General features: G+C 30.4%; 4 protein-coding genes across 4 annotated transcripts; 2 read left to right on the top strand and 2 right to left on the bottom strand.

Moving 5' to 3' along the window:
- Positions 1-1,724: 1,724 nt before the first annotated feature.
- LOC133805289 (UPF0664 stress-induced protein C29B12.11c) lies at positions 1,725-4,184 on the bottom strand. Its single transcript, XM_062243422.1, has 5 exons — positions 3,988-4,184; positions 2,965-3,076; positions 2,465-2,536; positions 2,150-2,373; positions 1,725-2,061 (listed from the first exon to the last, which is right to left on the bottom strand). The coding sequence occupies exons 1-5, from the start codon at positions 4,095-4,097 to the stop codon at positions 1,953-1,955; spliced, it is 627 nt and encodes a 208-aa protein (XP_062099406.1). The 5' UTR covers positions 4,098-4,184; the 3' UTR covers positions 1,725-1,952.
- A 5,455-nt stretch (positions 4,185-9,639) lies between these two features.
- On the top strand, positions 9,640-11,293 carry LOC133805530 (uncharacterized). The gene is made up of 2 exons (XM_062243714.1): positions 9,640-9,993; positions 11,159-11,293. The coding sequence occupies exons 1-2, from the start codon at positions 9,640-9,642 to the stop codon at positions 11,291-11,293; spliced, it is 489 nt and encodes a 162-aa protein (XP_062099698.1).
- A 762-nt stretch (positions 11,294-12,055) lies between these two features.
- LOC133805529 (uncharacterized) lies at positions 12,056-12,973 on the top strand. The gene has a single exon (XM_062243713.1). It carries the CDS (start codon positions 12,056-12,058, stop codon positions 12,971-12,973), a length of 918 nt encoding a protein of 305 aa, XP_062099697.1.
- Positions 12,974-13,919: 946 nt separating this feature from the next.
- On the bottom strand, positions 13,920-14,558 carry LOC133805528 (glutathione S-transferase T3-like). The gene is made up of 2 exons (XM_062243711.1): positions 14,158-14,558; positions 13,920-14,043 (listed from the first exon to the last, which is right to left on the bottom strand). Exons 1-2 carry the CDS (start codon positions 14,556-14,558, stop codon positions 13,920-13,922), a joined length of 525 nt encoding a protein of 174 aa, XP_062099695.1.
- Between the last annotated feature and the right edge of the window lie 330 nt (positions 14,559-14,888).

The following is a 14,888-nucleotide window of genomic DNA, read 5'->3' as shown; positions in this document are numbered from 1 at the left end:
GTTTTGACCTAAGTCAGGAGCGACATAAGTGTCATAAATGCATAGCCGAAAAGATTAGATCTAATCGATAACTGCATTGAATGACTCATCATGAGCATTAATGTCGGACCAACCCCAAGTTCGATGAAAAACTAAAAGCGTTTGTCTAGTCTATGACTAGTTACTCAGAGTCAGAGCCAGAAGGCCCAGGTGACCGTATCGTCACATGGCTAAGGGTGCAGATCCCATGTTAGCGACTTGCTTATCAGTCACTCATCTCAGGGTGCAGATCCCATGTTAGTGACTTGCTTATCAGTCACTCATTTAAGGGTGCGGATCCCATGTTAGTGACTTTGATTAGAGCTATAAGCCCAGCATGGTTATCGGAACCTCAAAGTGTAAATCATTGATCTGTTTAGGATTGACTTGATAGTCATCCTTACAGGAGGGCATGGCCCACAACCATCATTATTTGAACTTATTTGCATGCGTGATTAAGGCTATTACTGCTAGGCATGCACATTATGATTTGATGACATGTTACACTATTCATGAGCATATTGAGTTTTCTTGTTGGGCTTCGGCTCACGGGTGCTATGTGGTGCAGGTAAAGGCAAAAGAAAGTTGGACCATGCTTGAGTTGGAGAGCTTAGGTGACAATGTGTACATATGCAGCTGCTCGACCGCCACAACCGAGGGTTGAAAGAGAAACTAGGGTTAAACCTTATTTTGCCGCTTAAGTCGACTGGTTGTAAATATTTTCTTGTAATTAACCTTTAAATTTTATTTTGGGATCCCAATGTATACAGTAAACGTTCTAGTGAAACGTTATATCTTAACCAAAAATTTTAACCCTAAATCGCTAATCATACTTAGTTACACGATTATGGCCAAATGACTTGATTAGCGAGTTTAACACTGTTTAAAATGCACACCATAACGGTCCTTAGAGTCTAGGGTGTTACATACATCGTCCATTTTCCGTTGTGAGAGAGCTCCTTTTGTTATGAGAGAAAATAGTTAGATGTCATTGTTGTGAGATAAAATGGAGAGAGTGAAAGATACATGAGCGATAGAGAGAAAGAGAAAAGTAAGAAAGAGTGTATTTTTGTTTATGGTATTTTGTCCATGGTATTTTATGGGATTCCCACATTTTAAATTTTTTTTTACTAGAATCACCATATTTTGTGGCATAAGTTTGATGCCCATAAATATTAAAAGTAATTTATTTTTTCTCATAATTTTGTAAACTTCTCAAAAGAATATGAACTATAATCCAATCCATAAACTCTAATGGTGAAAATTTCAATCGAAGATTTATTTGGGTGTGCATGGACCTTTATAGTTTGACCATTTTAGTTGTGTTGTCGTAGAAGAAACCAAGACTTCGGATCTTGAGAGGAGAATTGCAGTTTCTAACTTGGTAGTTTTGGTGCTTGTGGTTAAAGACGAACTGGGATTTTGGGGTTTTACACTTTTCCTTTTTCGATGGCATGATAATCTTCTTTTTACCCTACAATAATCACCATTGATGAGAGTTTTGAGCTTTGTGGAGTGTCTTTGGTTACTTAGAAAATTAGAGAGGGAAAGAAAAAAAGCTTAAATGATGAGCTTAATTCAATTTTGTTTCTCAAGTTCAAATCTTACAACCACCTATATATACTTGTTATTTTAAAATGTATTTCACATTGAGAGTCTCCATTCTTCATTATCAATGCACCCACACACCAACTTGGCAAGCTTCCTCAAACAAAAATTGAACAATGAATGAATATAGAGAAGAAAGTAATTGATATCATTCTATTCGAACGAAACAGAGCAACAACTAAATAACACACTTTCGCAATATACAAGATACGAGCTATCAAGTGTTATATATATGCACTCTTGCTATGCAATATCATAGTGACAAATTCTTCATCCGTTTCTTGACACAAGTAAAAATTTATTTACCATCTTAAGGGTGTTTGTCATTACATAGAGTGTTCGGCTGGACGGGACTGGTAAGTGCGTCGCCTAAGCTGAGATTCCGGGTTAGGCTGCTGCAGGAAGATTCTTGTTGGATCATTAGGGTCAACATATCTGCATCAATGAAAAACAAGTATTAAACAAAGCCAAACTTCTCGATTTGACTACGCCATCGATTTTACATGGAAGATAAGTCACTTACGCGTGTCGTATCATCTCATCAACGGGAGTCTGTGCTGCTTGTAAAGGATCTGCACGTGGTGGCTCCGGCATTGAATTAGCCTGCTGCTGTTGTCGATTGTATTGTCTGACCGAAGCAATTAAGTTGAAGAAAAGGGGAATAAAGGTACCACAGCCCCCTTCCTTGAACAAAATCTTGAATGAGTGAGTGGAAAATAGAGCCCCGGGTTGATTTTCCGGAACCACCTGAAATAATAAGTCATGTTAGGGCAATGAGTATGTATAAGTAAAGCAAAGCATCAAGGCTTCTCATCAATAATCAAACCAAATTACTTACAGGCTCCACTTGACCAGCAATGTTGTTACAGAAAAAAATTGGTTGATTAAACTTTTCTCCGTGGACAAAAAGCTGCATAAAGAGTAAAAATCTATGTAAGCAAAAAACAATGAATAGTTACAAGGAGTACACAACAACAGGACCCTGCAGTGAAATGAAAGCTGCAAATATCTCTGGTGGCCAGCAGCGTAATCAAAACAAAAGCACTTAGTCATGCATTTTCTTAGTTTCGAGAGCTATCTTTTTAACAAACCCCCCGATTACATATAGTAGTCAAAGATACATTCTTTAAACATAAATAGCATGTATAAGCTATGCTCATTTTCTTTTAAGCTAAAATTACATTCACATCATCGTGCTGATAAAATGTAATTAAAATACCAAAGCAACTTTCCAACATCATAGCAACTAAAGGAGACAAAGATAGCAATATCAAAGCAACTTTCCGGTGCATAGCAACTAAAGAAGATAGCACTATATGTGGTACAAGTATAACATACCAGCGGCATATCAAATGCAAAAAATTCTCCAACTGGTTTACTTGCGACAAAGACCATTCTTATATTTGACAAGTAAATTGTTCCCTTTGCTTTTACATGACCCCCATGATTTCTGACAACAGAGGTACACACAGTGAGCTCAAAGTCGAAGATATATTCAGTTACACGTAAAATAATAAGATAATAAAATAAAAAATTGTGAATATTTCACCTAAAAACAAATGATGAGAGAGTCAAATGTTATACAGGGCATAACAAGAACTAAGATGCTGCTGCATCTATGCATTAGGATTAGAGAACAAAACTGAAACAAATAGCCAGACCAATTCGAGTAGACCTAATGGAACAAGATTGGCTGGACAAACAGTAAGTTTAATCCATGCTTTGATTTTTTCTGATATCAAAGCATGAGTCAACCTTCAAACGGACATTGAAACTATGCAATGTAGAAAATTGGTTAGATCAGAAACTTCTAAATTATCTGGCTTCAATTAAATGAAAAAGTTATGTTTCATAAATCAAATTTCCCTTTTCTTCTCATTTCTTTTAAGCTAAATATCGATTCTCTGGAACAGAAATCCTAAAATTGAGCCTCAAAACAACATATCAACTGTACCAATTAAGAGATATTTAAATAAAACAAGGAAATCTGGTCTGACTTCGTACTTATCAAGTATATATTTTCACTAATTTACATAATCTTTTCTCATATTTGTATATTGTAGGACATTCCTGATTTTACTTGATACACACCTTTTCAACTGTTACACTTATATCAAAAGTATTTACATTTACACTTCATCTAAATCCCAATTATAATTATAATATTTAAGAAAAACTAACCCTATACAGCTAAAACTCGACCCAATCAAACACACTTCCATCCAGAAAGAACTAGCGATTGCAAATTGGGTAGAAATCTAGGGATCAATAAATCATGCCCAAAACAAAACAATACAATCTAAAATATAGGTCAAAATAATTGAAGGAAAATAGAGAAGGGTTTGGGAATGGAATACTAACCCAGGGACCTTGTCGATTTCGAATTCGACGCCATCTCTGGCGAGCACAAACATCTCGTTGACGAAAGGAACCGGCATTCCATTGGGGAACAATTGAGGGTTGAGAGCCATATCGGGCTGTGTATTAGAAAATGATGATCAAGATTGAAGATGCTGATGATTGTGTTTGGTTACTTTGCTAAGGAATTATGTATGTATGTATGTATGTATGTATGTATGTATGTATCTTCGACGAAACTGCTTCTGTTCTGTTATAAAACCCGACCTGTCACCTGTTAGTTCTATAAGCTTCCGGACCTTCCTTGACTATGGTATATTATTTTTAGTTTTTAGTGTTTTTGGCATAAATTTAGTTAAATTTAAAACAATAGTATTTATGCAATTAATCTTGATTTAAAAAAAAAAAAGAAAAATTGTTCTGGAACATTCCAGCTAAATTTTGTAAATTAATTTTATTAAAAGTGAAATTTATTAGGTAAAATTACCTTTTGATAATAAAATATGATAAGATATACAATAATACTATTATTTCTAATTACACTTTTAAACTTACTACATACACAAAGTACAATACACTATTTCATTTTCCTAATTTTATTTATAGAATCTATTAATTATATTTATTAAATTTGTATTATTGTCATATAACTTTTAAATAAATAAATAATATTATATATAAAAAAATAACATAAATATATTAAATAAAAAATTAAACCAAAACATTATTATTTATAATTTTATATATATAATATGATAATATTTTTAAATATAAATAATAATTTTTTTAATAAAAATAAAAATTATGTATTATATATTATTATAATGATATTTTATAATATTTAAATTTATATTAATATAAGTAATAAATATTTTGTTTTGTATTAAATATTATAATAATAATATTTGAATTCATATTAATATAATTATTAAAAAATTAAGATTATATATTATTATCATAATAATATTTTATAATATTTAAATTTATATTAACATAATTATTAAATATTTAGTCTTGTATTATATATTATTATAATAATAATATTTTATAACATTTGAATTTAAATTTGTATTAATATAATTATTATATACGTGTTATCCAATAAATTAGCATTTGTGACGTGGCGAATAATCTCTTGACACGTGGCTGATACCTGGAAGCGTCTGCCAGAGTATCGACCAGGAGGCACACCAGAAGCAGGACGAGCCTGTCTTACTCGCGACCAGTCTGGTCGGTAGTTCCGCAAACAAGGCAACATTTATGGGAAGATCTTTATGAATCCCGAATTTATCTCATGTAATCTTCGGAATATCCCAATATTCAGGGGATTATATCTGTAACAATCTTTTGTAACCCTCCTTGGGCCTATAAATAGCAAGAGATGGCTCAAGGAAAATGACTTTTTGCTTCTGAATCATAGGAATTATAGAATTTCTCTTAGCAAACTTGTATTGTTTGTCAGAAGTGTTGAAACTCATTGAACCCAAGTTCTCTTATCACACTTTTGATTATATATCAATATCATTCTAAGTGGACGTAGGTCATTACCAGATCCTGGGGCCGAACCACTATAAATCACCGTGTTTTCTTTACTTTTGTCATCACGTTATTCTCTTTACATTCGTCCATATTACTCATATTTTGACTCCGTGTCAGTTGGCTAAACGTGGGTCAACAATATGCAGTTTTATATTAAATATTAATATAATAATAATATTTTATAATATTTGAATTTATATTAATATAATTAATAAATATCTATTTTTAGTTAATTTTAAAAGTATATTATGTTAAATATTTAGAATAATTGGTTAAAGTTAACAAACCAAACTATTAAAACTAAGAATTTTTGTTATCTATACACTTTTTATATATAAGATATATCATAACACAATTATATAAATATTTATTTATGTAAACAGCCCATTTCAAAAAAAACTTTCAGACTTCTCTTATTCATTTAAAAAAAATAACATATTTCTATTAAAATAAAACTTTTTTTTCCATTTCGATTGGTTTTTTATATACTCTAAATTTATTTACAAGCCTTTTATTGCATATGTATAAATTATCATGATTATTAGTTTCATTTAAGCACATTTAACTCTATCCTAATACATTAAAACTAATTAGTTTATTTTAGTAATTATTTAATTCTAATAATTTATATTATGCAGGATAAGTATATTTTTTATGCACAATTTAATAAAATAAATCAAATCATTTACTTTCTCATGTTGTTTATATTGTTATATGTGCATCAAACTAATTGGTTATAAATTAAATAAAACCAATTAGTTTATCATACGATTTTATTGTTCAATTAAACAAGTAAATAAACTATATTGTTTAATGTAAGTTGAATTGTCATTAAATAAACTATTATGTTTACCTAAGATGCATTTACGTTTTATTTTGTTTTTATAACAATTAAAATATTCATTTTATTCATCATGTATAACCTAACCAATTTGTTTATTTCAAGGATGTTAATTTTTAAAAATCCTTCATAAACTCTTTTTAACAGGTTTGGTTGTCATGTTGCATTCCAAACTTATAAGCAAAAATGTTTACAATCATACAAGTATTTTTCAATAAATGATTTTGTTTATTTCTTAATGACATTACCTTTAATGTTTTTGTTTATGAACATTAAAATCCATATTTCTATTTGAGAAGATTTATATATGGTTACTATCATTGAATGTAATACACTATTTTATATTTTTAATTCTAGTTAATTTTGTGATATTAGTTGTATCGGATTATTTCATTTTTTATTTGATTATTATTACATAATATATAGTTATATAAGATAAGTTATTATGTATGGCTGAAACAACTAAAAGGAAAGTTTTATTTGGTATGCAATTAATATAATACTAATACTTTTTTTATTTTGAGTTATGTTTTGTATTATTAATAAGAATATATGGTACTATGGGGATTATTTAATGGTTAAGTAACTATGGTAGTTACATTTTCAGTGACCTACTATAGTAGGTTATAATATTTTTTTTTTAAAAAGCTTCTATTTTAAGAATTTAGCTAATTATTTATTAATATAATAATTATGTAATTATAATTTATATAAGTTATTTATTTATTTCATTAATTATTATTTTTACATGTAAGATCCCTTAATTATTTTATATTTTAGTTATTTAACTTTAAAGATAAATACTAAATTTCACACAAAAAAAAATAAAAAAAAAATACTATATTTTTTTAATTCATTTCTTGCCACATAAACGTGATTTCTGCACCTGGTTAAACAAGAAAAAAGAATGAAAAACAATAAACAAAATGTAAAAATTTTATTCTCAAAATCATACCTCTAGTACCTCATCAAACTCAACCAAAAGCTCTTTCTTATGTCAAACTTAAACTTGTGAAGAATCGCACCCAGCTAGCTGTAACCAAAGATGGAGTCAGAAATCTTGGTAAACTACAATTAATAAATAAATAAAATGTACTAAAATTGTTATATTATTTTAAATAATATAATGTTAGATTAAATAACATCTTGTAATATATTATTGAGAGTCACAAAATTGGATACATGTGTGTACCCAAATGTGACATATTTTGGAGTTACAAAATTAGTCAAATTTATAACTCCAAAATATTATCTAACAATGCGTAGATTATATATTACACATTTTAGTTTGGATTTCAAAAAGTCATCATGAAATATGGTTGTTGGAGACATATTTTTAACTCTCATTAGGTGTATGGAGGTTACAAAATCATGTGGGAAAGGGTTTTGGACGTTTTGGAAAAACTGAAATTTTTTATGCTGAAAATGGGTTGTAGCTACGACCATTGATATTCCCTATCCGCGGCCTGGGGGGCAGAGGCTAGTGGCCGCGGCCACTGATACTCCTGGGCGCAGCTAGTGAAGCTGACAGCTAATTTCTTTTTTCAGTTTTTTCCAATTTAAATGGTTCTAACATCCCAAGTAACTCCCAAATCTCAATTTTAATTCCATAAACATCTAATTAAACACTGATAATAGCCATGGGGTTGGTGGAATTTGAAATGTAAAGGGTATCTCAAACTCTATAAATAGGAGTCTAATGCTCACTTGTATGACACACCATTTTACATCCACAAAACACTTGCATCATAGATGCTTGATGATTCCAGAGAGTTATTTACTTGAGAGACCCCTTAGTGCTTAGAGAATAGGGGGAAATAAGTTTTTGGACAAAGATTTTGAACCTTGTTTAAGTTGGTGATCCCTACTACTTTACACTTTGGTTGTGTGAGAGTTTGTGTTCTTATTATTGTTCTTTTCATTATTTTGATCTTGTTGTTCATATTTTACTTGTATTATTATTGTTTTGAGTTTGTAATCTTCTTCTTCTACATAATTCTATTTACTTGTATTTTTTTAATAGAGATGTAACCCTTATTTATCTATCATCTTGTCTATTGTAACATTTTGCATAGAGTTATATCTTTGGTTTTACCATTTCCATTGAGTACAATATAATATATTCTCTAACAATCAAAAGCTTAATTTCCTTTTCAATGGAAGGAAAAATCATAGAGATCTTGTGAGGATCTAACTTTGAAAAGATGATAAGATAAGATAATGTTCTTCTTTGGCTTTCTTAGAAGATCTAATAGCTTTCATATAGTGATAGAAATGAGATGAAGAAAATTTTATAAATGAAGTTCATTGTTTTCTAATTTTCTTTGCTTTTGCAAATATAGTGGTTAGATTAGAAGATAATCCAACATATTGTGTTTTTGCTATATGTGATTAATTAACATATTGTGTAAATAATCTAGTAGATTATTGGGTAATATGCAAACATGTTATATAATTGTCTTATTTTGTGATAATGAAAAATTATTAGAAGGTCAATTTTATGAGTTTTATATGACATGTATAAATATATTGATTTTGTGAATCAATAGAAATGTGAAATCATATGTGTATGATATTTGTAATTTATGTTTACATGTTAATAAAGAGTCATGTTAGAGCACTCACATCCGGTGCTCTACTTCATCCTTTAAAATATCTCCCTAAAACACACATTTTTCTATTTTACCTCTAAGTTTTACATTTTACCATACATCAGATTCTCTATTTTTTTTCTCTATATCATTTAAATATTATATTTTCAAACATTTTTTATTCATTTAAAATATTTTCTATAACTATCAATAATATTTTTATATATTTTAATGTTTACAATATATATTCATATGTAATATCACATAATTATATTATAATTTAAATTTATCCAAATTTATAAGATAAACTAAAATATCAATTATTCTAAAAAAAAATTACAAATAAGAAAGTTTATTATTCTCAAAATATATTTTGGGAGTTTTCATTGGAAATATTTAAATATAATATAATATTGTGAATATATTTTTTGGTATATTCTATGAATATTTTTCTTTGATATATATATATATAATATTTTGAAGATATTTTTTGGTATATTCCATGGATATTCTTCTTTGATTATTGTGAAATAATATTCTCAGCATATTCTTCAGTAGATATTAAGAATATTCTTTTGATTTTCTCAAAACTTCACCTGTAAATAATATCATTCTTTTACAAAATTTTACAAACACTTTCATTTCTTTCTTTGCACACTTTTTTCTTCTTTCTATATAGTTCCTATGGATCATGACTTTGAGATATTTGACTCTTCATCATCTGAGGAGGAGGAGGAGGAGATAATTTTAGCTCTTGCTATTGAAGAAGAACGCTTGGGTAATGAAAGAGGCTCAACATCGCATCGTAGGTCTATTCCCCGGCGTGCATTCATTCGAAGAAATTCGCTTGAATGCCATCAACGCCTCTTTCAAGATTATTTTTTTGAGTCCCCGACGTATCCACCGAATTTATTCCGCAGGAGGTTTCGAATGCAACGTCATCTTTTATTGCGTATTCAAGCCGAAGTCGAAGCATATGAACTATATTTCGTCCAAAGAAGAGATGCTGCTAAAAGACTGGTGATGGACCCAAAACAGGTATGTTTTAAAAACTTATACTCGCAAGCGCACGAATCGTATTTATAGAATAGTGTTCGTGTAAGCACGAGGTCGAACCCAAAGGAGTTGTCTAAAATCGAAAAGAAAACTATTTTAAACCAAAATTAATAAATTCTAACCTAGTTCCAAAGATTGATGAGAATTTGTAACAATAAAAATAAAATAAAATATAATAATAAAGAAATTAAAGACAATATATAAACATAAATTAATAATTGTAAACAAGATGTAAAATAAGATTATTAAGGATTAGAATCCACAAAATATAAGTTTAATAATATTTATAAGTACATTGATTCCCAAGTTTTAGTGATAGTTAAAATAAATCAAACTATCATTTTCCAAATAAGTTTATAATATTAAGCACAAATTATTTATAAAAAGATAAGATTTTTCTTCACTTTTCAAAAAGTTATAATTTCAAAGCATTTAGTGTAAATCAATCTAATGAAATAACAAATAAATCAATGAACATTATTTATAAGGCAAAACATAATATTTTTGTTCTAAGCATGAATGTGTACAATTTAATGACACATCTTACACAAAGAATATTATGTTTTTGCACTAATGAAGAACAAAGTGTAAATATGTGCTAACAATCCAAAATACATAATATTTAAGATGAAAGAAGGTATTTGAACAAGAAAAATCCATAAACTTTATTGCACAAAATGAGAAATCAACATACAAAATAAACACTATCTAGTTACAAATTGTTTCATCATCACCTTAATAATCTTAAAAAGATTAGAAACACATAACTAGAATAGCAAATACAAACTAAAAATTACAAACATAAAATAGGAAAATTTGAAGAATGAACCCCCAAATTTTTACTCTAAAAATACATAGAAAATAAGAAAAAAGAAGAAGAAGATGAAGAGAATAGAGAGGTTTTGAAATGTGTAGAGTTTTTGGTATGGTAACCTCCTCTCCAAAAATGGACACCCTAAATGGTCTTCAAAACTCCATATTTATAGCCAAAATGAGGTATTAAAATAATCAATTTAAATTAATTAAATTGATTAAATTAATTTAATTAATTATAATATGGAAAATATGGGTAAAATATAAGGTGTAATAATGATGTTTTGGGGTAAAATGTGTAGAAAGTGGGGTAAAAAGTTGGCATTTTTGGCAGTTGTGGGACAAGGGAACATTGGCATTTGTTGGGCTCAAGATAAATAAAGGGGCTGGTTTGGGGTTTCGGCTGGCAGCTGCTTTTGACGTGGTCTATGGCATTTGCTGGTTGATGGCTGGAGATAGCCATGCTTGAGGAGCTGCAGGGGACTTCGGGCCTGGGCAGAGGTGGCCCAAGGGAATGGCTGGCTGAGATGGGCGTGGGCTGAAGGAGGCAAACGGGCTGGGCGAATTGGGATTCGGTGGTCCTGGTTTGCTGAAGGTGCTGAAGAGGGCATGGAGCAACTTGGGTCTTCGGCTGGGACAAATGGGAGTAGGGAAATGGCAGACGCGTGGCGCGAAGACATGTCGCCACCTAGCGCGCTGGTGAGAAGAGAGGCATGGGGCACGGCTGGGCCATGCGTGTGGGCTTTGGCTGGAAGGCTTGGGCCATGGAGAAAAATGCCAACTTTCCTTGTTTTTCCTTAAAATGCCACACTTTTTCTTCATTTTTCAAACACCAATAATACAACAAACTCCTTACAAAATAAACATAAATTAAATCATAATAAAATATTTTCAATTATAAACTAAATCATATTAATTCATAAAAAATATTAATTAAAACTTAATTTAATTTAACATTTAGTTTCAATAAAACAACATTTTTTTACCCAAAACTAAACAACAATAATTTAAATAATTAGCTACAATATTTTACAACAAAATAACTATAAAAACACACAAAAATCTATAAAATTAAAATAAGTCTAATAAATTAAAAATTACTTAAAAACTTAATAAATTAATTAAAAACTCAAGAATTAAGCAACAATTAACACAAAAAAAGTGGTAAAATAACTCTATTTTGTAGAGTTATCAACTGGGTCATTCCTCGCTTAAAAAAATAACTGTTACAATGAGAATATTAGCTTATGGAGTCTCTGGAGATTTTGTAGATGAATACTTGCGGATTGCAGAAAATACAGTAACCAAGTGTTTGAAAAAATTCGTTAAGGCTATCATTGGCATATTCTCCCATGAATACTTAAGATCCCCAAATGAGAACGATATAGCTAGATTGTGCGCAGTTGGAGATAGTCGTGGGTTTCCTGGGATGTTAGGAAGTATTGATTGCATGCATTGGAAATGGAAAAATTGTCCAAGTGCTTGGAAAGGAATGTATTGTGGTCATATTCACGAGCCAACTATAATTTTAGAAGCTGTAGCGTCATATGACCTCTGGACATGGCATGCATTTTTTGGATTGCTAGGCTCCCATAATGATATTAATGTCCTAGAACACTCTTCTGTTTTTAGTGAGCTTGCTGAAGGACATGCTCCAAAGGTCAACTACTCAATAAATGGAAATGACTATTCGATGGGCTACTATCTTGCTGATGGTATATATCCTTCATGGTCGACGTTTGTCAAAACAATTTATGCTCCACACGGCCGTAAAAATAAACATTTTGCAGCAACTCAAGAATCAGCAAGAAAAGATGTAGAACGAGCTTTTGGAGTGCTTCAAGCTCGATTTGCTATTGTACGTGGACCGGCACGATTTTATGATCGACAAACACTTAAGGAGATGATGATGGCATGCATTATTTTGCATAATATGATCGTAGAAGACGAGCGACATACTTATCTTCGAGTAGAAGACTTTGTTTATGAACAAAGCGATGAAATAACCGAAGAGCCTGTGTCCCATGAGCATACAAATGAATTTGTAAACTTCATTCAACGCCATCATCACATTCGAGATCGAGGAATTCATTTTCAACTTCAGTCGGATCTTATTGAACATTTATGGGAAATATATAGTAAATCTTAAGTATTTGCATTTTATATATTACTATGTTTAGGCTAATATTTGTGTTCTTATTTTGAGGAAGATGTAACTTTAGTTTCTTTCTTTTCACTATGTTAAGCCTAATATTGTATTTTTGTCTTGTTTTATTGTATTTCCTTGGGATATAAAATATGTAACCTTAAATTCAAGATATTAACCATCAAGTCAACAATATTGCATTTTACATTAGGAAGCTTTTACAGCCAATATAAACTATTGCAATAAGTATTTTATGCAAAAAAGTTTCTTTCAAGAATAAAAATTTTCATCATTCAAGTGTTCTATACAAAAAAGTTATCAAAAGTAACCACCATTGAGCTTTTGTTTTGTACAATGCAAATTTCTACATAGAAAAGCTATGGGTAATTTTCTATACAAAAAAAGAAGCTATTGGGCTGCTAGTTTATGCAAATTTATATGCAAAAAAACTATGATAAAAACCAGTAAAAGAGAATTCCCAAAAGTGGTTGCATTGTTACCTTTCAAGAATACCAAAAATACCAGCCCAAACACCATCTAAATCATGGCTTTCTAGACTTTTGCTTCTCAAGTATTTCCAATTGGAGGGTACGGAAATACTCTTGTTGCGTTGGAGATAAAGTTGATGCATCTACTCTCATAATTTCTAACTCCCTCCTCATGATTTCATTCTCTTCTTTCTGTTTATCCAATTCGAGCCTTTCTTTTGCAATGCGGGCATACTCTTTCCTAATTTCTCCCTTCTCAGCATTAGATTTGATTCTCTCCCCTTTTATTTCAATCACCAAATCAGTAAGATTAGAAGAGTTATCCTCTTGCCACTTTCGCTTCTTTGCAGCCTTCTTTCCAATTGGTCTCTCTAAATTCACATCTAAAGATGGTGCTGCAGTATCTTCATCTATGAACTCTGGTGCATGACCATCTCGAATTATTGATCTTCTTTTAGCTTTCATACTGCTACCCTCAAACACAGATTCTTTCCATTTTGGATGGTGTCGTAGAATAGTCCAACAATGAAGAAAGTTGAATGAAGTGGGATGGATACTTCAGTAGAACTCTTTGGCTTTCTCAATCTGAAAAATCAAGTAAAAGAGATGAGAAATATATAATTCAAAGTGTTATAAACAATATAAATTATATTACATTATTCATGCACCTTATCTTGCTCATTAGCCCCACTTGGAGACCTTCTTTCAATTTGAGCTAAGGCCCCACAAAACTTATTTGCAGCAAGTTGGATAGTAGACCATCTATTTCTAATAGAGCATGAACTATGTTCAGAAGATATAGATTTTTTGTTTTTCTCATAATATTCATGAACTCTAGACCAAAATGAATATTTTGATTGATCAACCCCATTGATTGGGTCCATACTAGTATTCAGCCAAGCTAAAACTAGCAAGTTGTCATCTTCTGTGCTAAAAATTCCTTTTCTAGATTTAGTTTTTCTACTACTCCCATCTTCTGGATTGGATGGAGTATATTGCGACTCTAAGTCATTCACAGATGGGAGATAGTCATTGTAGCTTTCTTCCCCCTCTTGTAACAGTGTAGTGAAGGAAAGAACCCCATGGAGTTGTGAGTCCATCTTTCAAAATCTGACAAGATATAATCATAAATTTCTTCCATATATAATATGTATGTTGCAATGCTTTAAATGCCAACTAATTCTCAATAATTTAAAAGAGAGAGAGGAGGATATGTGATAAAGTTAAATCAACTTTGTTATAGGAAGATTATGATCAATCTCATTTATTCTCTACATCAACAAATTCAAGAAGCTAAATAGTTTATAAATCAAATCCAAAAGCCCCAGACTTGAGCAATGTACTACCAAACCTTCTATAAATTACTATATAAAATTTAAAATTTTAATTTGGCATTGAAATATTTATATATTGCAGGGTATTACATATGA

Source organism: Humulus lupulus, chromosome X (assembly GCF_963169125.1).
Source record: "Humulus lupulus chromosome X, drHumLupu1.1, whole genome shotgun sequence".
NCBI lineage: Eukaryota > Viridiplantae > Streptophyta > Magnoliopsida > Rosales > Cannabaceae > Humulus > Humulus lupulus.
Note: the sequence above shows the minus strand (reverse complement) of the source record. Positions and strands in the feature narration are given on the sequence as shown.